This window comes from Dermacentor variabilis, chromosome 11, assembly GCF_050947875.1.
Source record: "Dermacentor variabilis isolate Ectoservices chromosome 11, ASM5094787v1, whole genome shotgun sequence".
NCBI classification, from domain to species: Eukaryota; Metazoa; Arthropoda; class Arachnida; order Ixodida; family Ixodidae; genus Dermacentor; species Dermacentor variabilis.
The window spans coordinates 44,651,253-44,678,113 of record NC_134578.1 but is presented as its reverse complement, the minus strand read 5'-3'; the positions used below and the strand labels follow the sequence as shown (position 1 = coordinate 44,678,113).

The 26,861-nt window shown below is 48.1% G+C and overlaps 1 protein-coding gene across 1 annotated transcript; it reads left to right on the top strand.

The window, feature by feature from the left end:
* The first annotated feature begins 13,652 nt into the window (after positions 1-13,652).
* Positions 13,653-26,669, top strand: LOC142563225 (neprilysin-1-like). The gene is made up of 3 exons (XM_075673775.1): positions 13,653-13,847; positions 22,171-22,869; positions 24,047-26,669. Exons 1-3 carry the CDS (start codon positions 13,653-13,655, stop codon positions 25,013-25,015), a joined length of 1,863 nt encoding a protein of 620 aa, XP_075529890.1. The 3' UTR covers positions 25,016-26,669.
* The last annotated feature ends 192 nt before the right edge of the window (positions 26,670-26,861 follow it).

The window sequence follows — 26,861 nt, the reverse complement described above, 5'->3', positions numbered from 1 at the left end:
ATTTACACCCTAAAAAGTGAGAAAGGGTGTAAATGTGTCTATAACTCCTACCATTAGGGTGTTATCTATATAATGGACACCCTAAGGGTGTGAGTTATAGACACATTTACACCGTTTTTCACTTTTTAGGGTATAACTTATTTTACAGTGTATACCGGGCGCGCCGCTTTGGCGCGCGCAAATCTCGGTGGCCATAGTTGCGCTGTGAATGATAGAAATGGCCGAAAAGGGGTTCGTGTTTGAATTTTGGCGTAACAGAATTATGTTTCCTGGTATCTTCAAATTACATTGCGACGCTATCCCGTCTGTAGGTTACGCTTAGGTTGTACTTTACGATTCTTTTGACGCATGTTACTTTGAGGAATACAGTTAGTTCAGTAACGTCTCTGCGCCACGCGGAGGGCCTGGGTGGTTGCGGTCCGGAGGGATTTTTAACCGAGTGCCGTGCGACGCCGACATCGTGATTCTTGCGACACGAGGACCCTAACGCTATCGCGTTAATAAATACACAAAAGAAAGCTAAGGTGGGGAGGGGGGACGATCAGCCTAACATGGTAATCGATTGGTTTCAATTTGGCAATATCGGACTGCTGAGGAATCATTCTTGGAATCATAAGGAATCATTATCTTGGAAGAACGCTAACATAATCCTAATCCATAAGAAAGGGGACGCCAAAGACTTGAAAAATTATAGACCGATCAGCTTACTGTCCGTTGCCTACAAAGTATTTACTAAGGTAATTGCAAATAGAATCAGGAACACCTTAGAGTTCTGTCAACCAAAGGACCAGGCAGGATTCCGTAAAGGCTACTCAACAATAGACCATATTCACACTATCAATCAGGTGATAGAGAAATGTGCGGAATATAACCAACCCTTATATATAGCTTTCATTGATTACGAGAAAGCGTTTGATTCAGTCGAAACCTCAGTAGTCATGGAGGCATTACGGAATCAGGGTGTAGATGAGCCATATGTAAAAATACTGGAAGATATCTATAGCGGCTCCACAGCCACCGTAGTCCTCCATAAAGCAAGCAACAAAATCCCAATAAAGAAAGGCGTCAGGCAGGGAGATACGATATCTCCAATGCTATTCACAGCGTGTTTACAGGAGGTATTCAGAGACCTGGATTGGGAAGAATTGGGGATAAAAGTTAATGGAGAATACCTTAGTAACTTACGATTCGCTGATGATATTGCCTTGCTTAGTAACTCAGGGGACCAATTGCAATGCATGCTCACTGACCTGGAGAGGCAAAGCAGAAGAGTGGGTCTAAAAATTAATCTGCAGAAAACTAAAGTAATGCTTAACAGTCTCGGGAGAGAACAGCAATTTACAATAGGCAGCGAGGCACTGGAAGTCGTAAGGGAATACATCTACTTAGGGCAGGTAGTGACGGCGGATCCGGATCATGAGACGGAAATAATCAGAAGAATAAGAATCGGCTGGAGTGCGTTTGGCAGGCATTCCCAAATCATGAACAGCAGGTTGCCGTTATCCCTCAAGAGAAAAGTATATAATAGCTGTGTCTTACCAGTACTCACCTACGGGGCAGAAACCTGGAGGCTTACGAAAAGGGTTCTGCTGAAATTGAGGACGACGCAACGAGCTATGGAAAGAAGAATGATGGGTGTAACGTTAAGGGATAAGAAAAGAGCAGATTGGGTGAGGCAACAAACGCGGGTAAACGACATCTTAGTTGAAATCAAGAAAAAGAAATGGGCATGGGCAGGACATGTAATGAGGAGGGAAGATAACCGATGGTCATTAAGGGTTACGGACTGGATCCCAAGGGAAGAGAAGCGTAGCAGGGGGCGGCAGAAAGTTAGGTGGGCGGATGAGATTAAGAAGTTTGCAGGGACGGCATGGCCACAATTAGTACATGACCGGGGTTGTTGGAGAAGTATGGGAGAGGCCTTTGCCCTGCAGTGGGCGTAACCAGGCTGATGATGATGATGATGATGAAGGAATCATTTCTGTGAGTGAACCCAATAACGGAGGCTCGAAAAGATAGGATCACAGGCACTGATAAATTTAGGCCAATATATTGCGAAGCAGGATTTCCAGTAATTTTCTTATAACAAAGAACGCCTGCAAAACAATAAGAAATGGTGTATTGTCTCCGCTTCGCCCCAAAATGAGCATAATGGTTAGGGGACCAGGCGAGACCTGTGTAGATAGAAGTTCAACGTCGGTATACGGCAGCGCAGCCTACCCTGTACTTGATTGCCAACTTTCTTGACCTCTACCTCCATATTGGTTTCGCGCTTTTAGGTTGAAGATTCTTGTGCAATCTAACCGACCATTTATTTTGATCCATGTTTCTCAGTTTTTCTTCAAAACTAATTTTGCACTGTGCTTCTATAACTTCGAACGAGGCAGTACCCATGTCTCCCTGCACTACCTCTTTTGTGTTATTGCCATGGGCTCCAAAAGCCAACTGACTTACCGGTCCTTGGTTAACTTCCAGCCCGACACGATATCCAACATTAAGCACAGAATGGCATTTGCGAATAGTAGCGCTGGTACCATTACTCCTTTACAGTTTTCACGCACCACCTCATATTTTTTAATATTTTTTATATAGCGCTTGTGTCTCGTCCTTGTTACTTTGTGGATGCATGTGTTGGCGCTGTTACAATTTTTATGTCAAGTATGCACCAACTCGCCTAGAAAGAAGTTTTAATGAAGGGACACTTCATATTTATTGTGTCCCAAAAGTGCTTTACGTTTCATTATTGCTGCATTCGGTTTCCCTTTTATATTGAGATTAACTTGGTTGGTGCTCGAGCAAGTCATTCCTCAGTTTATAGGCAGAGGTATTTGTATTGCCTGACTGTGGGTGTGACTTGCTGCTGAGTTGACACCACCTAATTACTCGTCCCTCCATTGAAGATCATAATTACAAATTTCTCTGTGCTAAATTTAAGGCCTAGATTCCCGCGCAGGGGCGTCTGCGTCAGCAGGCGTTTGGTGTGTTGCGACACCACGCACCCGAGCACACGAGGGTTGGACCCTCCCGTGCTTAACCGAGCACGGCTTAGCCGTGCCAGGGGAAGAGAGAATCCCGGGGGTTAAGCTGATGCTGAGTGTCTGTACCTTTAAGACCTCTCTGCAGATGCAAGACACTCCTTTGGCCTCGGCTTCACGCAGACGGCATCTCCGGACTGACCCATGCGGGGGAAATCGGTAGTTGCCTTTCCCTATCCTCCTCCCAAACTTCGTCTTTCTCTCTCCCTTTAATCTTTCCTGCCTTCTCGTCTCTTCTACATCCGATTTTCTGGGCTACTGTCTATGCTACATGATTTTCTGTGTTTGCTACTACCTATACTAGTAGCGAACCTGGGTTATGTCATGTTGGGACCTGCAAGACCTGTTTCACAGGTCCTGCACCATCCCCTTGTGGGACTGCACGGTGGGCGGCTGGCGTTACTGCCGAAAAATACGCTAACTTATGCCTGATTCCTTCCCTGCACTACGTGATCGCTCTCTGAAGAGGGGGCGCACCGATGAAGTCTTCGAGTTTTTTGGTCGTCAAAAAGAATCATTCCCCAGTTTCCTTGTCATTCTTCCTGAAAAATGAAAAATAATGTCACCATTCCTTGTATCGAAGTTTCTTAGCGAACGTTTTGGTGCAGGTTATAAAGCATCCAGGATGGGAAGCGGTGATCTCCTCTTGGAGTTCCGCAACCAGAAACAATACAAAAAAATATGCAATTGCGCCCGAAAGGCGAAGCACCGATTGCGATAGCAAATTAGTAGAGAGCTGACCGAAGTAATGATAGTATTCTTATCGGCCGTATAAACTTGTAAACATTCGCTTACTAACTGAGTTAACAATTACAGAATATATAAGGGTGACTCAACGAGGACGTCGAAAGAAAGAGACACACAGAGACGCTGCTGTCTTTGTGTGTCCGCTTCTTTCTACGTCCTTGTTCAGTCCCCCTTACACGCTCTATTATGGATTCAGACCAACTAGCCCGGCGACGTGTTTCAACTAAATTAGCCGGCACTGTGTCACGCGCGCACAGGTAAACATGAACATATCTCGCTCGATGAGCGCGGAAAGTCGCTGTCAACGGTCCATGGTGAGGAATCGGGGCAGCGGCAAGCGAATTGACCTTCGTGCTTCTCTCGCTTCAACGCGAACGAAACGTCGAAAGCACAGTGCACACGAAGCTACCGGCACTACGTGGGCTGTGCAAACATCGCCGATCCCTTTGAAGATTAGGCCCGCGCGGGCGCGCACATTGGCCATGTCGCAGATCCCTTTCAAGACACACGAGCGCCGGCATCGCGTCATTACGGCGTCCGCCAAGAGGCTATTTCACATGGCGCGATTTTCAGTCAGCGACACAGCGAATTCTGTTGCTCAGCGACCGCCGCGACGTCGTGGGCTTTCCGCGAGTGGATTCCAACAAGTTGGTTGCGCCGTCGCTGTGTCGCAGCGCTCGGCGCGATGTAGGAGGGCCCATGTGTGACGAAACAAAGCGCGAGAAATGACGCGCGCCAGTTTTAGTTATGCTTTAATAGCGCGCACCGACCAGCGACTGCGGCTTAGGAGCTTCATAAACATTTTGTTTTTCTTCCGATTACAGAATTCGTTTAAAAACAGAAGCTGCACGCTATCCAGGTCGGGACGAGGACACCGCTTCAACTTAAGGCACGTACCCACTCGATCACCAGCGTCGTCAACCTCTTCATCGCTACAAGTTGTGCCAGCTGCTTATACATGCACACTCAACAGTAGCTTGTTCTTCTGCAAAAGCAAATACTCATCCAGGAAAAAAGTTGTGTCTTCCATAGTAACAACGAAACTAGAGTATACTAAACGGAACAACAACAAGAAAGCAGTGCTAGAGTATACAATGGAACGAGATCTGCAACCGAGCTGACAGGGAATTGCATCACAGTTGTACATGGAATCTATTTCGGCACCTCCTAGACGAAACAAAGACCAAGTCAAACCAGCGCGACCGCCTGGCCCGCCTCATGCACACCATCACACAACAAGTAAAAGACGCTGTTGTCAGGAGCCTGGAAGCCAAGTATCTGCCAGACACGCCAACGGAAACCCACCCGCCGTATGGGGGGCTGCCCAACGCGTGGCTCGACCGAGACATTACCATATCAGAGATACGGGTAGCGCTGCACGAGCTCAACACCCGCTCAGCAGCCGGCCCAGATCTCGTTACAAACAAGATGCTACGCAACCTGGACGACGCTTCGATAGAGGCCCTAACCGATTACTTCAATGAATGCTGGCATTCGGGCAAGCTCCCCCGACAGTGGAAAACGGCAAGAACGATCCTGATTCCGAAACCGGGCAAACCACTGGACATCGGCAACCTGCGTCCCATCTCGCTGACGTCCTGCGTGGGCAAGGTGCTGGAGCACGTGGTCGCCAACCGGTGGCAGGAATACCTAGAGTAGGAAGGCCTCTATCCTGACACGATGATCGGCTTCCGGCGCAGACTCAGCACACAAGATGCCATGTTACAACTCAAACAAGAAATCGTCGACAACAAGACACAAGACAGCAAAGTAATTCTGGGTCTCGATTTACAAAGTGCATTCGACAAAGTCAAACACTCAGCCATATTAGGACAAGTATCAAGACTCAACATGGGGGTAACGAGCTACAATTATATTCAAGACTTCTTGACTAACCGCACGGTAGAACTGTACGCCGGAGACCTCAAGCTCCCCGAACACAAGCTCGGCAGTACGGGTACTCCACAGGGTTCGGTCATATCGCCGTTGCTCTTTAACCTCGTCATGATCGGGGTAGCGAGGGCAGTAGCGGGGACCGGCGTCCGGCATACGATCTCCGCCGACGACATTACCCTGTGGGCGGCGGCGGCACCGACGCCAGCATCGAGCAACAGCTGCAAGCGGCGGTTACCGCCATCGAGCAGCACCTTGATGGCACAGGCCTAATGTGCTCGCCCGCCAAATCCCAGCTGTTCGTCGTCACACCGCTTCGACCGGGACGGAAGCGCGCTCCTCTTCGGGAGTGTGATCACATCAAAATTGTGACTGCATCAGGGCAACGCATCCCCGAAGTTCCCAAGATCAGGGTCCTGGGCCTGCTGCTCAACAAGAGCGACCGCAACGACGAGACCATCAACAAGCTTACCATCAAGGCAATGGACGCCATCCGGCTCATACATCGAGTCTCTACACGACGGGCGGGCATGCGTGAAGACAGTCTCGTGCGCCTTGTCCAGTCGTTCGTGATCAGTCACATCGCCTACGTTGCGGCCTACCTTAACTGGCACGTCACTGACAGGACCAAGATCAACACGCTGATCAGACGGGCTTACAAGACGGCGCTGGGTTTAATGGAGACCTCGAGTACGACTTGGCTCTTGCAGCTCAGCGTCCATAACACCCTAGAAGAAATAGCCGAGGCGCAGCTCACCGCGCAATTCGAGCGCCTCTCTACCACCAAGACGGGCCGAAGTATACTGACGTCCCTGGGTTACAACCCCCAAGCTCCCAGCTGGCAACCGTGCGAGATCACAGATGAGGCGCGGGCCCACATTTACGTGGACCTCATTCCGAAGAACATGCACCCAGAATACAACCAAGAACGGCGGCAGGCGCGGGCCAAGGCCCTCACCGAGCAACACGCCCAAGACCCGCACGCCCGGTACGTGGACGCCGCGGAATACAAGCGGGAAGGCTTCGTGGCAGTGGTCGTTGCGGCGGCTAACGGCACCAAGACAACGGCAGCGAGCGTGCGGTGCACGAATGCCACTTATGCCGAGGAGGTTGCCATCGCTCTGGCGATCACCGAGGCCGAGTGTCGCACCGTGCTCAGCGACTCGAGGAATGCCGTGCGCAACTTTGCCAAGGGGCGAATATGCGCGCCGGCGGCCGCCATCATCGGCAAGCTCCAACTTCAAGACCGCGGCAGCACCGTCCGTATCAAGTGGTTCCCGGCGCACGCCGGCGAGTGTGCATCCTCACCGAACCACAATGAGACGGCCCATTCGGCGGCGCGAGCGCTTACCTTCCGCGCCCCCGAGAGTGACCGTTCCGTGTGGTGGTTCGAAACCAAGGACAGATTGACTAGTTATGCCGAAGTAACCAAGTGTTACCGCTTAGCTCGACGGACAATGCCGCCTCCCCATCCGGCACTCAGTCGGGAGGAGGGCGTAATCCTAAGACAAATACAGACCGCGTCACTCCTCGCCCCCGCAATGCTGCACGTGCTTCACCCAGAGCTCTATCCGAGTGGGCAGTGCGGTTTTTGTGCAGCGGGTCCGGCGAACCAATGGCACATCATATGGGACTGTACCAGGTTTTCGACGGCAGCTACCTCCAGGACTTACCCGCCAGAACTTCAAAGTGCACTGCAGTCTGCAGACAAGGACTCACAACTATGGGTCGTCCAGCAGGCCCGGGGTGCGCTCGAAAAGCACAAGCCTCATGATCCACTACAAACGGGCCCAACTGGGCTAGTACAGAGTAGGGTATAACCCCGGTCGACGCTTGGCCAGCGTCACGACTCGTTAAATCGTCGTTTGCCGGCACTTTATTAAAGTTATTCCTATCCTATCCTAAACGGAACCACCCAAACGACGCCGCACAAGCCGCACGCACATATTTACGGTGTTGTGCAGCGTCTCATTCACCGCATCTGCAAGCTGCCGTAATGTCTCCACGCTTCTAAACGTTAAAAAATGGTGCACATATTCTATTATTGAATATTAGGAAGAAAATTTGAATATTTGACTAGTTTCCATGTTATTATTTAACGATGCAGGCAGCAACCCTGCGCATCACTGCGCTGCCGCAAACACACGTGAAAGCTGTCAGCGTGCCCGCTATCTCCCTCATACAAGCGGTCGTTCGGGAGGGAATAGCAAGTTTGGGCATTCCACCTCTCTGCTCGGTCCGCCATACAAACACCTACCAGATTTCTCCGGCCGCTCGCTCCCAGACGCAAAGCTTTCCGCCACCCCGTCGCAACCCAGCTGGCTGGCGCACAGCGGATGATAAACCCATCTGCTTTAATTGTTCCGGTATTGGACACATCGCCCATCATTGCCGCAACCACTGGTCGTCGCCTCCTCGGTGGTCGTCTCCGAGTCACTACCGCCAAGTACAAGACAATCGCACTTTCTCGCCCTATACGCCAACTAGGAGCATTAACGCCGACAGTGTTCCACCAAGATCCAGCCGCTCCCCGTCTCCGCAATGTCGTAGGTTCCGTTCGCCTCTCGTTCACCGCTCTTCGTACCCTCCTGCAACTGGTCGCTTCGCTTCGGGAAACTAGGCGGTGCAGCTCCAGGAGGTGAAGCTGCAACTACGACCCGGCCCACAAATCCTCTGTTGACCCTGCCTACATGTGGAAACCTACTGGACATCGAAGTTGACGGCGTTCCTGTTAGATCTCTCGTTGATACAGGAGCGCAGCTTTCAGTTATGAGCGCTGCTCTCCGCCGAAGGCTCAAGAAGGTTCTGACACCCGCCGTACTGGGCACTGTGCGAGTCGGCCGATGGGAGTACTTCACCTGTCCTTGGAATGTGCACAGCACGTGTGACCATTGGGAGCCATTATATCGTTGTTCTATTTATCGTCCTTGAACACTGTCCGCACGACCTAATTCTCGGCCTCGACTTCCTTTCGAAACACTCTGCCCAAATTGACTGCTCCTCAGGTGTTGTACAGTTGGATCTGCCGCTTCCTGCCGACACAACAACTTGTGATTCACACCGCTTATGTTCTGCTGAGTTTGCAAGGCTGTCTCCACAAGCGGCTACGAATGTCCTCCTGACGCCCTGTCCTCCCGTACCTGATGGCGAGTACGTCGTGTCGCCGCTTACTGACGTGGTTTTGTCGCGCAATATTGCCCTGCCGAGCACCTTAGTCCGGATCCGCGAAAACTGCACTCGCATGCCCATCCTTAATTTTGGATTTTCGTCGCATGTGCTGCCACACGGTATCGTCATTGCGCATATCACTCCTTTGGAAGAATTTGAGGTTTCTTCTTTGACCTCTGAATCCTTCCTCAGTACCAACGGACCATTGTCACCCACTCCTCCGTACTCAACGCCTACGGACGATGTTTCTAAGATGATCAACCCTGACCTTCCTTCCGAGCAAACAGCAGCTCTTCGTCACCTCCTGTCATCTTATCGGGACATCTTTGATTTGGACGACCGTCCACTTGGCCAGACATCTGTTGTCACGCATCGCATCAACACCGGTGACGCCAGCCCCATTCATAGGCGGCCATATCGTGTCTCCGCAACAGAAAGGGCCATCATACAAAAAGAGGTAGACAGGATGATGGACAAGGACATCATTGAACCTTCAAGTAGCCCGTGGGCATCGCCAGTTGTCTCAGTAAAGAAGAAAGACAACTCATGGCGCTTCTGCGTTGACTACCGTCACCTCAACAGGATAACAAAGAAGGATGTTTATCCCCTGCCTCGCATTGATGACGCTCTTGACTGCCTTCACGAATCCCAATACTTTTCATCAATTGACCTCCGCTCCGCCTATTGGCAGATTAGCGTCGATGAGATGGACCGCGAGAAAACCGCTTTCGTCACACCGGACGGTCTGTTCCAATTTAAGGTCATGTCCTTTGGATTATGCAATGCGCCAGCTACATTCGAGCGCATGATGTACTCTCTCTTGCGCGGCTTGAAGTGGTCTACATGCTTCTGTTACCTCGACGATGTGATTGTGTTTTCGCCGAACTTTGAGAGCCATCTGCGGCACCTCACAACCATACTCTCCGTGTTTCGCAGGGCTGGCCTTCAGCTAAGCTCCTCCAAGTGTCATTTCGGTCGCCGTGAAATTAAGATGCTCGGCCATCTCGTAAACGCCGCTGTAATCCAACCTGATCCACAGAAAGTTCACGCCGTGCGAAAGTTTCCTGTACCTTGTTCAACAAACGACGTCCGTAGTTTTCTGGGCTTATGCTCTTATTTCCGGCGATTTGTGAAAAATTTTGCCCCACATAGCTCACCCTCTCACTGACCTTCTTAAGAAAGACGTCTCTTTCTCTTGGGGACCAGTGCAGTAGAAAGCGTTCTCTACCCTGATTGAGCGGCTTACAACTTCCCCAATTCTGTCACACTTTGACCCTTCTGCGCCAACTGAAGTACGAACTGACGCGTGTTCTATCCCTCTCCGGCTTCCTTCATATTGGCGACGAGCAGCGCAAAGATCCTGTTCTTCGAACACTTATGGAACGCCTAAGCTCCTCGCCCAATGACCCGTCCCTCCGGATGTTCACCTTGCGCGATGGAAATTTATACCGTCGTAGCGTTCGTTCTGACGGCCCGGAGCTCCTCCTAGTCGTTGCCAAGCACCTTCGACTAGCCGTGCTCCAGCAACTTCACGACGCTCCTACTGCTGGACATCTGGGCATCACTCGTGCATACGACCGCCTGCGGCGACGCTTCTTCTGGCCCGGCATTTATCGCTCTGTGCGCCGTTATGTCTCTTCTTGCGACCTGTGTCAGCGCCGAAGGCGCCTGCTATGCCTCCCGCTGGTTTGCTGCGACCAATTGATATCCCTACAGAGCCCTTCTACCGGGTGGGTCTAGACCTCCTTGGCCCCTTTCCCATTTCCATCAAAGGAAACAAAGGATTGTTGTAGCAACCGATTATGCCACGAGATATGCCATCGCACGAGCGCTACCAACCAGCTGCGCTACAGATGTCGCCGACTTCTTACTATACGACATCATCCTGCACCACGGCGCCCCTCGCCAGTTGCTGACGGATCGCGGCCGCTACTTTCTATCGAAGGTCGTCGACGATCTGCTCCGATCCTGTTCTACAGAACACCAGATTGCCACCGCGTACCACCCTCAAACGAACGGCCTCACCGAGCGACTCAACCGCACGCTAACTGAAATGCTGGCCATGTACGTTTCCGACGATCACAGCGACTGGGACGTCGCTTTACCATACATCACTTTCGCATACAACTCGTCCCGTCACGACACTGCCAGATTTTCACCATTTTACCTGTTGTAAGGCCGCGATCCCACCTTGCCCTTTGACACGTTGCTACCTTCCACAGTACAATCACCCAGCACTGGTTACGCTCGCGATGCTATTGACTTAGCCGCCCAGGCCCAAGAAATCGCCGATCATCGCCTCACAGTCTCGCAAGCTTCTCAAAAGCGACGCTACGACCTTTGGCACAGAGACTCCCATTTTTCACCTGGTTCCCTTGTCCTCCTCTGGACGCCTTCACGTCGCGTCGGCTTGTCGGAAAAAAACTACTTTCCCGTTATTCTGGTCCGTACCAGATCTTACGCCAACTGTCCGACGTGACATACGAGATCGCCCCAGTCGGTCAGCCTTCAGTGCCTTCCAACGTCACCAGCGATGTTGTTCACGTCGCCAGGCTGAAGCCCTATGTCCCCCATTAAGTGATGCTCTGTAACTTGCACCGGGACGGAGCTACCCCGCCGGGAAGGTGATGTTACGGTGAAGGGAAGAAAGAAGTTGGATTGGACTGGACGAAGACGAAGTCTGGCAGTTGCCTGAACGCCATTAACATCAGTTGTAAATATACATTATTTTACACTCACGGGCCTGCTTTCTTCCTGCAACAATATATTCTAGGTTATCATATAATCCATCATTAATGTCACGCCTGCTTTCATAGCACAGTTCCTTGGTGATTGCCATACTTTTAATTCATGTACACTTACGCATTTCGACTGTCTTTAAGTCCTTTACACAGCCACGTCATGTCCCTCTCGTACTTAATCGCTACATTGCCAACTCATTAACACTAACTTGGCGCTCGTTGGTCAAACTTTGCCCTCACGCCATAAGACAACAAATTCATCATCATCAGGCCTAGATTTGTCGTTGCTTTGTCACACATATTTGCACGTGTCTATAAATTTATTGCAGTGTCCGCTTTGGATGGATGGATGGATGGATGGACGTTATGGGCGTCCCCTTTGGAAAGGGGAGGTAGGTTGTGCCACCAAGCTCTTGCTATGATACTGCAACTTAGGCAAAAAAAAAAGAAAAAAAGAAAAAAGAGAAAACGCTCGATGAATTCCCATAACCAAAGTTTCTGACCCCCTATTGTGAATTTTGTTTTTGTATGTCTCTGTTTTTTGTCGTTTCCCGGCCTACTTCCACGAATCTTCCAATCGCCTTTTACTAATCTGTATTGCGGACATGTTTACTTTCCCCCTGCTCTCGCTGAACCTAAGGGCTTCAAGGAGTCCACTGGTGCCTAAATCGACCGCTGGGCAGATATCTTCACATTCTAATAAAACATGCTCCCTGGTTTCCCTAGCTTTAACGCAGCAAGCACATGCTTCTTCCTCATTCTTATATCGCGCTTTATAGGTGCGTGTTCTAAGGCATCCCGATCTCGCCACGAAAAGTAGTGAGCTTCCCTTTGAGTTATCATAAATTGCTTCATTCTACACAAGCGGTTCGCTCTAGCGGTGCGGCCGCGAAGTCCACGCGTGGAGCGTGTCTTAATGTATATTCAAAGATTATTTCGCGGAATCAAACACTGACGCGTGTTTGATGCTGAAGAGCGGCACATACACACATTTACATACCCAGCGACGCAAGGTGGACCGACGGTTGATTTAAAACGCTGTTCCCTCAGCACAGCAGTTCGATTCTCTTTCTATTCACTAGACGATGGACTACCGTGTGACCCAAATGGACGTGAAAAGCTCAGATATGGACCGACAGACATACCGAAAACTGCATTTCTAAAGAATGTTATTCACATTGCCGATTTATTTTATTGAACATATGGGGAGCAGAAAGCGGTCACAGGAGAGGGGAATGCAGGGGGAGGTGAACATGTACCCCCTAGATCGGCCATCAGTTACACCCAAGTAGGAACATGTGACAAGGTGTTAAGGTTAGGGAGTAATATGTCGTCATCCTTGGTTTTGTATAATTCGTTGTTGTTTCTTCTGTATTCAAATGTCTAACACGGCAGTATGAGGGGTTGCAGATTTGCAGTATATAGGGATTGACAGACTGTGTGTCTATTATAGGGGCAGCTTAGTTATTGCCCTCATTCAGCTTACATTGATCTGTGCATTATGCTCGGGCCGGTGGACCTGTTGATTGGTACCTTATTGATAAAGATGTCCTAAAATAGATCTAGCCTCCAGTCCTTAAATGCGTATCTAGAAGTTATACGTTTGACATTCTCTCGTTGGAAATACTTCATATGGCTCCATACTCTCGCCATCTTCATTCGAGGGCCCACTGTGAAATTTATGTCAGGGTGCGCTCCAAAGTGATCAACTCCAGAGGGTGAGGTTGTAGATGCTTTAGTAATTCTCTAAAGAGATTTCCATCTTCGCAACCTTCGAGGAAAAAGACAATTCTTGAACACGCGAACACACTCACACCACCCGGTTCATGCCCCACTCCCCACAGTAGGTTTGTGCACTTATTTGAGGCATCATCATCATCATCATCATCATCATCATCATCATCATCATCATCATCATCATCATCATCATCATCATCATCATCATCACGCGCTCAGCGGCGGCCCGAGCAGACGAAGAAGTCCACAAGCGAAGGGCACCCTCGCGTTTCCTCGACGCTCAACGCTCAACGACTACTGTAACAGCGCCGTCTCCATCAGCTTCAGCAGAATGTCCGCCGCCCCGAACGTTGCGGTAGTGCTGCTCATCGGCATATTGTACTGCGCCGGGAGGCTCCTGGTGGACAGACTAGCCTTGCTTGCTTACCCGTGGTGCGATCACCCGCTCATGTGCTACGACTACGCCGAGGAGCTGGCCGCCAGCGTGGACAAAAGCGTAGACCCGTGCGACAACCTGTACGAGCACGTGTGCGCACACTGGCCCCGACGGTATCCTGCCTTTAATAACAATTTTGAGTTCCTCAGAGCGAGAACGACGGCGTTCTTGCTGCACCAACTCGAGCATCCTGGCTTTGAACATGAGTCGCTGGCTGTCAGGCAGATCGTAACCGGATATCAGGCCTGCGTCTTGGCTTTCACGGAGCATCGTGAAGATATCCAGGTTAGATATCCCTGAAATGACAGGAGGAAAAAAAAAACTTATAGGTGTCTGGTATAGCTTCACCCTAATACTTCCCATTTTTTTGCAATCGCTATACTTCGACACATATTCAGAATGCTCCAATACAGGGGAGCCATTAGCACTTTTGTACTCTCCGCTCATGCCATTTCGTAAATACGGTGCCTTCCTGCGCCCCGGTCATAAGGATGCTACGGGGCTGCAGTGGGTGGAGACTGCGTTGCTGTAAATTCTCTGTCTGAATTTTCAGACAACGTGATAATCAAGTTTCGTCTTTCGTGCCTGCATTGGCGTACGCGAAAATAGCGTTATGAGGTTTAAGTGGATGGGTACACAAAGTGCTCTGAAATTTAGGGTTTTCTCAGACGTTGGGCGCTCCGTAAATTCTGATGCCATTTGCACGTGCTGTTCTTGCTCATAAGAGGCCTCGTTTTGAAGAAGAGGCCTTCTTAGCTGACTTTAGATTGATTTGGCGTATCTGGGATCTGCGTGTATTGTATAGAAAACGATGCAGAATCCATCGACGATGATTGTAAATGTAAGCGAATAGCTTGAACGAACGAACAAGCGAGCGGTTTCTCGGCCGGCGCATTGTCCACGATGGGCTGGCCATCGTGCGATGAACGAGCGAGCGAACCAGAGAGTGACCGCCTCCCCCCGTGCTTCGTCTCGCCACTGCCGGCGACTCGCTTGCCCGAAAGAACGCGCCCTTTCCCTCGCCTTTCCGCAGCGAACGAACGAGCGAGCGAGCTGATCAAACGAGTGTGCGCCCCTCCCCATTCCTACCCCGCCTCCTCTCTGCAACTCGGTTGCCCGAGTGCAAGCGCTCTTTGCGTCTGCACGTTTCCCCGCTTTCCGCAAGTCCGACCGTTGTCGGACCTCCGACCTAGCACGGAAACGGCCGAAAGAGCCAAAGAAAGCGAGTCGCGTCAATAGCGGTCGGTTAGGGGACTTCTAGATGTTGCATGGGCATGAAAATGATCATAAATGCATCGTCTTCTTTATTAAACACGCAGTAACAGTCGGCAACTAAGGGTATATTACCACGGTCACCGTTTCGCCCGAGAGAGGAAGCATTGATTGCGATAGCAAATAATTAGACAGCTATACGAAGTAGGCGTAGTTGTTTTATCATCTGCTTAAACTGCTGGAAAGATTCGCTTGCTAGCTAAATTAACAAGCACGTTCACGCGCGCACCGACAAACGCGAGCACAATGCACACGGAGCCATTAGTTATTTCGCGTAGCCTTGCTTTCAAACCCACCGCAGGTTGCCCTGAGGGCGTGCGCGGCCGCGCTCAGGAGCCGCAGTCACAGTTATACATAGCCGCGCTAATCTGCCCTCTCGTGCCCCACGCTCCCTTCCTAGTCCTACCACGCACATATCTTTCGGCCCCCCCCCCCCCTGAAAGTTATCAGGGCTAAGCCTCTCCTTGAATGGCTCCGCGTCATGATGTGATCTGACGTCTCTCTTCCCACAGCCACCTTACCACCGACCTCAGCAAGTGCAACCAAAGCAGCGTGTTTTGCGAGCGTTCTGTCGCAGCGCCGAGCGTGTCCAGTATTCCGGTAATAGTAGTCGAGATGGGCGTTTTGACGGATGGTGGACGCGTAAAAGTGAGCGGCCTGCACGGCGCAGCCACCATGTGGTGCGGAGCTCAGCCTGCAAAACACACAGCTATCATTGCTGCAGTCAAGTGTAAAACATTTAAAACTGTTAGAAAGACAACGTGTTTATGACTACGCTGCTGCCGAAAATTTACGCCAGCAGCAAAGTTGAATGCATTCTGTTACCGCTATATTATCCCTGTGTTTATCTGGTTGATTACTGTTACACAAGGTGGCAGCTCACTGCAGGTCGCTCTAGAGCTACTGTATATTTCTAGGCGGTTCCAATGTTTCTCGCTGTCCTCCTCGCCCACCGCTCGGTACAGGGTGGAGACAACCGCGTCGTCTGCTATGGCGCCCACTAGGGTGCCTAGATGTCCTCCTCGTCCGCCGCAGCGGAGCCGCGGGGGACGAGGACATCGAGGCACCCTAGCCTCCGCCAATCCCACACCCGCTCCGAAGGACGCGTTACCGGCGCGCGTGTCCATGAACGATTTGTAGGCAGCACGGGGGCGTTATGTGGACCAAAATAGGTAATATTTTTTTATGGTTTGCAGTAATACAGCACTATTAAGCTGCCTCACGCTGCCATGTAACGCTCTAGTATGAAATCCTTCTGAAACGCGTTACGGCCGTTTGTTGGCGTGATACTTTCTTTACTTTCAAACGGGAACTGGGTTGCATGATATCCTGCAGTGCGAAAAACTGCGAAAACTGGTGCATAACGGTGGCGAACCCCATACTCCGTTTAAATTTGAAAACAAGGCTACGCGAAATAGCTAATGGCTTCGTGTGCATTGTGTTCGCGTTTGTCAGTGCGTGCGTGAACGTGCTTGTTAATTAATGAAAACGTAACCTCACGAACCAGAAAGCTCCTTGCTGCCACTAAAGAATGGGCGAAGAATGCAGACTACAAGTTTGTTTGGCATTCAAATGACAAGGTGTTGATGCGCAAATCGAGTGGTGAACCAGCGACGGTAATGAAAGAGGTGAATGAACTCCGGGTCACCAGCACCTGAGTCTTCGTCTTTGGTGTTACTGATCTCATTCCAATGGAGCAGCTCGGTCTTATCGATAAACAAAAATGGTTTTCTTCCTTTGCTGCAGTTAAAGGCGTGAGATGTTTGCATATGAATGCACAATCTGCTTGTAACAAACTTGGTGAACTAGAAACCTTTCTCGATGACATAAATGACCTCTGTGATGTCATTGTTATGTGAGACCTGGTACTCAAATTATGTTAATATTCTTCGACTACCGCAAAAGAAAACACTTTGCTTGAACAGAACAACTCGACGTGGCGGTGGTGTCTCTCTGCTGGTGAAAAATTCCATACCCTATGACATATTGGAAGACTTTACAACAATAACGCATAATGTCGAGTCATTGTGGATTCAAGCTGATGGTGTTATATTTGGTGTGTGCTATCGTCCGCCAGACGGTATCGTGCAGGAGTTCCTTACTTTTGTAGATCATCTGTTGGCGTATGCATGCGAAAACAAGCAAAAAGTGATCCTTGGCGGCGATTATAACATTGACATGAGTGCACGTAGTGCTAGACAGCATGACTTTTTAAATATAATCTTTTCGAACGGTTGTATAAATGTTATAGAATCAAGTACTAGAATCACAATGTCCTCGGAGACTACGTTAGATCTATTTATTAGAAATTATGAGCCTTCATATGTGAAAAGCGCTGTTTTAAGCAGCCCACTTGGTGATCATAATCCCATATGCATTTTTATCGAGTGCCAATTAAAAAAGGTTAACAATAATATAACTAGGATATTTCAGAACATCAATGAGCGTGCAATGGCAGCGTTTCAAACAGAATTACAACGAGTAAGTTGGGAGGATGTACTTGAGGAATATAATGCGGAAAGAGCCTACAATATCTTTATTGAAAAATTCTTAGTTGTCTATAAGAAACACTTCACCGTCAAACAATATAAACCCAAGTCGTGCCGAAAACCATGGATAACAAGAGAGCTATTAAAGAAAATAAAAAAAATGCGAGAAGTACGCCATATTCATTAAAACTCGTGAAATTGCTGATATTAAAGAGTTTAAAGTTTACAGGAACAGTCTAAACAAGGAAATAAGGAAAACCAGAGATAACTATTATCTACAATCCTTTTTATTGTGTGATGGAAACTCAGAAAAACTGTGGAGGAACCTTGATAATATATTGGAGCGGAAACAACGCGCAGAACCTATTGAAAAAATTAGCCCTAGAAGGGCGTTTACTGTCCGAAACAGACATGGTGAATGCCTCTAACGAATACTTCTGAACAGAGAAACACAAGCGCATACACGCCCGAAAACTACTCTCTCCCCACCCTGAAACTCAAACACAATCTTTTTCCATCCAACTAATGTTGGCGAGGTCTGCTCTGTATTTATGACAATGAAAAACTCTAAAAGTTGTGATTCAGACGACCTGCAGATAAAACCCATAAAATATGTCATACACAATGTAGCCCCCATTCTAGTTCATATCTATAATACCGCTATTGCTGAAGGCATCTTTCCATCAAAAATGAAGGTTGCTAAAGTCATTCCAGTATATAAGAAGGCAGACAGGCTCAATATCCAAAGTTATCGCCCCATATCAATTTTACCGCACTTTTCTAAGGGACTTGAAAAAATAATATTGATCCAGTTAACATCCTTCTGTGAAAAATATCGCGTTGTCACGAAAGCTCAGTATGGCTTTCAAAAAAACAAATCAACACAGTTAGCACTACTACACCAGAAAGACCATATGCTACAAAATTTTGAAAGGACGCAACTGACAATAGGTATATTTATAGACTTTACTCAGGCCTTCGATCATATTAACCATAACCTATTATTAACAAAGCTTGATACATATGGTATCAGGGGCCTCCCATTGCAGTTAATCAAGTCATATTTAGAAAAAAGACGGCAATATGAGCACATAAATAACTTTAAATCGTTTTCTGGAGAAATAAAAACAGGAGTCCCACAAGGAAGCATTCTTAGACCGCTGCTTTTTAACTTATATATAAACGATATTGTTCTGATCTAGCCCAAGGCAAAATTTATCATATATGCCGACGACACTAGTGTGTTTATTTCATCGGCATCTTATACTAGTTTAATAAACAGCGCAAACAAGTTTCTCCAGAACATATCCTCATGGTCTATAGAAAATTATCTAAAATTAAATTCAAATAACACAGAAGCCGTAATCTTTTATGCGAAATGCACAAAGGTTCCACAAAGCCACACTTTAGAGAAGAACAAAGGGAGCGTAGAAATAGTAAATGAAATTAAAGTATTAGGTACATACTTCTCTAGTACGCTAAAATGGGATCGACAAGTATACTCTGTAGTACAAAAGCTTAGCCGTATCACAGGAATGCTAAACAAGAACAGATATCGTCTACCGACATCCGTAAAAATATTAATTTGCCACTCACTATTTGCATCACACATTAATTATACACACCTTGTGTGGGGCGCAACAATTGAAACTAACCTCAGGAAAATACACTTACTACAGAAAAAGATCGTACGTATCATTGCAAATGTGCCGTATCACAGTCACAGTGAGCACCTCTTTAAACAATACAACATACCTACAATCTACTCTCTATACAACCGCTCTCTCCTTCGTATACGGCACTCAAACTCAAACTCTGAAAACAGCGTATTTATTGAAATTGCTTCTCTGCAAAGAAATACAGCTACCTATATTACCCGTCACGGAGAATATTGGTCTATACCCCCTTCAAGAACCAACTACGGTTTGCGAATGACGAAAAATAAATTACCCAGACTGTTTAATTCATTACATGACGCTGGCATTGACATCATTAACATAACACGGTCAGAATTGTCGTTACTTATCAGAACCTTCTCCTAAATAATGAATCAAGCGTAATTTCTTTTTCACCTGTATTCACATGTGTGTCTTGTTAAATGTTTCTAATGACATAATTTTTGCTCGTCCTTTTCTTTCTCTTAATTATTCCAATATTAATCGACCATCGTACCTTTTCACCTTTAATTATGCATCGCCAAGTGTACGCGATTTTCACTTTTATTTACGTATTGCCAAGTGTATGTAATGTGGTGGTGCGTACTATCTGCATTGCTTTTATTTGTCCTTATCCCATTTCATTGTTCCTTTTTTGTTTGTTCCGTTATAGAAAATTCTCATAAATTGATTGATGATTGTAATTAATATTTATATGTAATGTTCTTTGCGTACGGTTGATTGCGCTACTTACTGCCACCATGTAACAGGGGCACCTCAAGCGTCCTCATTGCAGCTTTCATCTTAGCCCCCGTCATTGTATTTTAGCAATGGAAACAAATAAATAAATAAAGAAAGAAATGTTAGGTGCAGTGAATATAGTGTCTGTTGGCGCCTGTTGAGCTTCTGCAGATGTCTGTATACCATGGCGGTTCTCTTTGTACACCCTTAATTAACACTTTTTCACCCTGGGAGTTCCATTATTTCTTCTTGAATCGCGCTGTCGCCAAATGCTTCTTCTGCGCAGCGCACACACTCTTAGATAAAATTTAGTAACTGCAAGAAGGTAGGTAGTAACTGCAGTGGTTACTACCTTTTTTGGACCATTACTAACATTTTCCTACCTGTTTACTACTTAATACAAAACTGTAGTTTCTACTTAGTGTGGCCAGGTTAGTAACTGGAAACATCCCGAAGTATCACCCGTTAGTGGAACCTGACGATGAAAATGTCTGCTTGATCAGGTACAGAACCACAAATTTTTCTTAAAATTAACCAGCCGCACTGTCTAAGCGTCCTTTCAGGTCAGAAACTCTTTACGGCGGAACTCTCATATGGTGCACAGCATTCTTTGTTATAATTACTCATGACGCCATTCTACCCTTGAAACTAACAATACCATATTTTAAGAGGTGAGCGACTCCAAGGAATACCACGCGTGCGATGACGAACTCCCCAGTGAGCTCTTCTTTAACACCGATCTTGTGTTGATAAAAAGAAATGTAGTGTATTTTTTCTCGCACAATTTGCCGACACGCTCTCTTGTGCTTCAAGGCCTCCTCTTCAGAACATTCTCCCTATTGTCGTTTACGTTTTCCATGCGTTCCTTCAAGCGTTCGCGTCCCGACACGCGAGATGAGCGTGACAATGGTGGAATTGGCGTCAATGTCTCCACCATTGTGGAGACATTACAGTGGCGGTTATGTCTCCACAATGGGCAATGAGGACATCGAGGCACCCTAGACCACTCCTGTCTGCGCCTCCGCCCATTCGGCAAAACGCCCAGCCTGCCTGTGTTTACTGGTATACCGGACACGTGAAACCCTATTGTGGGAGCAATGCTCGGGTGTGAAGTGACGGCCAGAACCGCGTAGACCCTGCCGCGGGCCTGCCGACAGCCCGCTTCCGTACAGTCACTCCGCTTGCCTGCTGCGTTGCAGGCAGACATGATGTCGCGGTTTGACATGATGTCGATGGCTAAATTTGTAGCCCACAACGCAAGGAGCGCGACTCGTGGGCCTCGGGAAACCTCGAGACCAACACTGATCGCGCAGCTCGCAATGAACTTAGTATGTCACAGAAGCAGATGTTACTGAGAAGTGCTTGGGCGTAGTTATGAATTGTCGCTGTGTATTTTCTTTTTGTTACTCTCTTTATGGAAAGAAATTAACCAGCATTCCAATTATTACGAACAATAATCTTTCACCATAAGGTTGGAACAATGATTGATGGCGTAACGTAGGCAGCCAATCGTATAGCTCGTCCGACTGACGTCACGCGTGCCTTCTACGTAGATAGCGATGGGGTGGCTGAAAAATTATAGGAGCGGTGCCAATGGGATCGGCAGTGATGCACATATTTAAAGAAATTATTTTAATTTACATGCTTTAGGCGTAGCAGCCTAAATGTGTCACTTAGTGATCCGAAGTACCTAACCTAATTACTCGGTATGTTTGTACAATATCGTCAAGATATTACGTGCGTGGTGTGTGAGCTTTAAAGCTCACGCACCACGCACGTGGTGAGCATGAGTATGTCTGTGAGTATGCGTCTGTGAGTATGAGTGTCATCCAGCAACACGTAATCACGGCGCGGGTCTCCGTCGTTGTCGTGCTCATCTGCCACGGAAAAACATAGGAGCGTGTCTGCGTCAAGAAAGTAGTTATAAAAGTTTGGTAGGTTTTATTATGACGTGCTTTAGCAACGCATACCTCCTGCAGCTCGTCGTAATTCAAGCGTAGAACTCGCCCCCAATTTGCTTCGTCGAGCTGATAGACACACAAAGAGATATGACACACCAAGATGGCTGCACTTCTGGCTTGAAAATGAGATGTCAGAGTCTCTAGCTCCCATTTTGATTATTTCCTTTACAATCAGAGGTGGATATTTTTAATCCGTAGGCTCTTCCACCCCCCATCCCCCCCCCCCAGTACGGCATTCCTCGTACCCCAGTGTAGAGTAACAAGACGTTAAATTGCGCAACTGTTCTTTACACAGGTCCTCTTCGACGTGCTGAAAAAGTTCAACGTAACGTGGCCGTCTTCGACGCTTCCGAACCACTTCGACGTGGTGGAATACCTGCTGGGCCTGTCGCTAGACTACAACCTGGGGACGCCCTTTCTCCTGGAAATGGAGCCTTACTTGAGGACGGACAGGCGGTACGGCCTCTCTCTGAACTTTGTCGTACAGTCTCTATTGCAACTCGGTAATTTCAAGCCGTCAAAGGTGGCCGCCTGCATGCTGTCGGTGCTGCCATCGATCGGGCGCGATTCTGCGTTACGCTTCGGCGAGACGATTTACCGTGTCTACATTGACACGTTACTGAGCCTAATACACTTTCAGGAGGCCAACTTTACCCGTTCATACACCACGATTGGAGAACTGGCTCACAACCTCACCCAGCGTGTTGCAGACGGCGCCTTGCTGAACGCCATCAACAAACATCTTCCGCAAGACATGCAAGTTGACAATGACGAGGAGATGCTCGTATTCAACAACACGTACCTGGTGCTGAACCATATGCTGAAAACTGCCAATCGGTCGCACTCCGCGCGCCTTGTTCTGTTCAGTGGCTGGAACATGATCGTCACGTACAACTTTGGCATGTCGTCATCGCTGCTGGACTGCACACATACGGATCCGCCCCTGGAGCGTTCTACCTTGGCAGCGGGAACATGCCTCGGCGCCATAAACGAGGTGCGATCAAACGATTGATTTGTATTGCACGTGCCAAAGCTATGTGCTTTGGTTTAGGCAAAGTTGTTTGCGATAGGGAGTTATATTTCACGTTCGTCATGGTTTGTAGAGGTGTTGAGTGGCTGAGGATTATGACCCGGTCTATGAGGCAATGCTTCGTGTGTGCATTGATTCGTGTGGTCTTGTCTGTAGCCTCTTTTATGAGTAATTTTGTCTCTCCCGCATGGAACTTAACTTCTGGCCTCCGGTTGATTGTCCTATATTCTATCTTGGTTAAGTATTGACCATTTTTAATCCTGTGCCAGTTGTGCTTTAGAGCAAACGTGGATACATTAGGATTACTTTATAGCAATTTATGCTTTGCGCCATGCTGATTACTCTTAAAGTGGCAGCGAGAACTATTTCGGAAAAGTAGTGCTAGTCTCACAGTATTTTCTAAGTAAATGTGACCACCTTGCCATCCAACGGCATTTCTGCATCTGCAACACGAGCCCTGAGATAATTTGCGAAGCATTGCAAGTTGGTTCACTGAATACTGCTATTGACATGATATAACTATTTCTGCCGAAACCTCTGAAGAGGCGAATCTGCATTATTTGACAAAGGCGGCGTTATTCGGTGGCGTAAAACCGCAGCCAACCAGTCTATATATATACATATATATATATACAGAGAGAGAGCAGCCCAGAGAGAGCAGCCCACGCACTGGCCGAAGCAAGCAAAGGTAATCGTCCACTTCCTCTAAAAACGTACAAGTCTTCTTTGTCTCGGGAACGATTCATAATGAAAAAAGGTAATAAAAATGTTTGAATTTAGCCGATGTACTTCACAAACGTGGCAAGATTCATCCTATGCAGAAAGCGCCGCTGTGTTGCTGCATCAACAGACGCCAACTTTGCTGTTTTGGTTGGTGTATGTGAATACTCATATTTAGGGCAGAAAGGGGGACTAATTGGTAAGCTCTTTGGCTTTTTTTCTTTGCCGCATTAAATCATAGGGTCTGGGCAGAATTAGCGGTGCGGAGTCGCCAACTGGCGGCTAAACTTTGTGACAGACAGATGCACCATTTGCTTGACATATCGGTTCTCGTCATAAAAGGCATTTTGGTACGCTTTCCACGTAGGACCCTTGAGCACGGCACGTGGCAACTTGATCTCACCACGTCATTGATTCACAGGTGGCCGGCTACGCCCTTGCCCGCTTTTTCGTCGACAGCGCGGCACAGTCACGTGCTGTGCTTGACGTCACGGACACGTGGTACGCCGTGCGCGACGCCACGCGGCGCAACTTCCCCATGCTGTCGTGGATGGACCAGTCCACCGCCACGGGTGCCATCAACCACGTGGATAACCTCGTTTCCATCATAGCGCTTCCGGCGCATCTGAACAGCAGCCAGGCGCTGGACGCCTTCTACGACTACCTGGAGGCGGACCAGTCGCAGCCCTTCTTCCAGTGGTTAATCAAGTCGTGGAAGCGGCGGTCGGACAAGCACAAGCGTCTCCTACGCGAGGGCCCGAACGTGCAGGTGCATCGCGAAGACAAGCCGTTGAGCTCGGTGGATGTGAACGCCTTCTACTTGCGTCTCTACCACATCATGGCCATCCTGCCCGCAATCATGGCACCGCCGTTCATTGCCCCAGGCGTGGCGCTGACGGTGACGTACGGCTCCATCGGCAAGATCTTGGGTCACGAGCTGTCCCATGCCTTCGACCCGAGTTTCAGTACTCAGACAAGGACGGGCCACTTTGGAACCTGGTGGTCGCAGACCTCGTACGACAACTTTAAACAGAGGCTGCAGTGCGTTCGTAATCAGCTGGTCAACTACACCGACAGCGAGAGCCACGGCTTCAACGCGCTGTCGGAGACGTTCGCGGACACTGCCGGCACCGAGAAGGCCCGTCTGGCGCACGATTCACTGCCGACGCAGCCGGGTATGCTCGGCTACTCGCAGGAGCAGCTCTTTTTCGTCGCAGGCTGCTTCGAGTTTTGTGCAAAGTACCCGTACTCGTGGGAGGCGTTGGGAAAGTACCCAGCATTCGCCCTGCGTTGCAATTTACCCGTTTCCAATGAGAAGGAATTCGCGGCAGCGTTCAAGTGTGCCACCGGAGCAGCGCTGAACCCGCCGAAGCGGTGTACGTTCCATTAAGGTTACAGTGAAACATCTTTCGGCAGCCGTATGCCTGCTGGCATTCAGGATTTTCTGCTCGGTATCACGATTTCTCAGAGAGTGCTTCCTAGAATACAAACTCCGCTCTATCTTTTAAATTTTTGAAACAATATTGCATGAACGTTTCGCTGCAGTGTGACTAGCCCATTTCTTTGTCATTTTTTACTATCTGAATTTTTCTTTGTCTATATGGCCTTGTTCGTTTTAGTTTTATTTGCCTTCATTATCACCTGCCCGTCGTACTCAAGGGTCATGTTTTTGTTTTCGGCGCAGTGTGGGAATCTTTCCTTTCGGTCCTTTAATTGCCTCACCGTTCTTCTTTCTTTAATATGTGCTGAATTATACCTTAGCATTATGCCAAGTAGTTATGTCCAGCCTTACGGTATTAGATGCACAAAACAAATATTATTCCCTGGCAGACGTCGCAGACTTAAAGCGTGTCAGTGGAGCAAGTCTTCAGAAAAAGGCGAACGCCTCTAATACTGATCTTGCAGTGGCAATGCTATAATTTCTCGACTTTGGAAGTGTCCAACGTACCGCTGCCGCTTCTTTATGCCTCCTTCAGCACCCTTCTTCTATAGGCAAGCGTTTAAAAATGCCGTGGAAATATTCGCTTGAGGCAATGCCACACACTGAGAGAAGTAGAAACGCGCGTTTTTTGATGTGTGGGCGTTCTTGATTTTATTGCTGTAGCATTCCGCCTTTTTATTTTCTTGTGCTGCCTGCTTTCGCACGTCGCTAAAGCTTTTTAAAAGGGTGCTGTGGCTTTCAGTTTCCGATTTGTGTGCGTGAGCTAATGTGTGTGCGAGGCCTGCGAAATTCTTGGGTCATCATTAAATATTCATGACTTCTCGAGGGCAGCATCTCCTCCCTAGGAGCTTGGTCACTCAGCGATTGCTGGGAGGAAAGGCCTGTGGGAGCGTTGTTGTGCTAAAAGCGGCTCCGATAAAACAAAAAAAACAAACACAACCCGCCAGTTACTGACTGTCAGCGCACCTGCTGTCATCTTCGAGATATTCCTTCGTTTTATACGTTCACAGTTGCAGTCAAGAGAACTGTGATAGATTTCTTTAGATAGAGTTAAACATTTGCTATCTTTCTTTATGAATTTTTCTTGCCTTACAATTTTTGACAGTTTTGTGAAACATTCCAGACCATAAATCAAAACCTTGCTTCCGAGAGCTACTGGAATTTATGTTTCAAGTGCAGCACATTTGAATCAGTTTAGTTCAGCGGTTGACTCGTAAAGAATTCTAATGCTTAGACGTGTTTGATAAGGAAGCTCGGAGTTGGCCCCGAGCTAAATCATACTCCTAATATGCTCCTTGAAGAGGATCATTTGTTTCCTAATGCGAATGACTTACTTTCTGTCCTTCTTTGTGGTTCGGTGTGAACTCCCCTTCAGCTATACTGCCTAGAAGAGAGTTTGTCGAGCTTTTGCACTACGTGACCCTTTTCATTATGACCAAACCTTGCATGAACCTTCCCCCTACCCTATTTCATAAGCCTCTTGAAAATTGTTTGTTCAGCGACGCATATAGAATCTGACTTTTATTTTATTTACGAGGCAATAAACACAGCAGAGAGAAGTACGAGAAAGCTTGTTTATGTTTTTTAACAAAGATTTATTTAATCATATATTACAATGAGAAGGATATGCAGTTTAATCCTTGAGGACCGGTAAAAGATATTGTTTGGCTACCTCGAAGGCAAAAAAAAAGTTTCTTCGGCTCGCACCGATAATTCAAGGAGTGCAAAGAGGAAGGTGGATCGTTTTAATGTTTGACGTGAAAGGTTGGTAAGAGCTATTGGCGCCATTGCTGAC

Coding starts and splice junctions, on each gene's coding strand:
- LOC142563225 (XM_075673775.1), top strand. CDS start 13,653: ATGTCCGCCGCCCCGAACGTTGCGGTAGTGCTGCTCATCGGCATATTG. Junction 13,848..22,170: donor GCGACAACCTGTACGAGCAC/GTGTGCGCACAC, acceptor TTCTTTACACAG/GTCCTCTTCGACGTGCTGAA. Junction 22,870..24,046: donor GCCTCGGCGCCATAAACGAG/GTGCGATCAAAC, acceptor ATTGATTCACAG/GTGGCCGGCTACGCCCTTGC.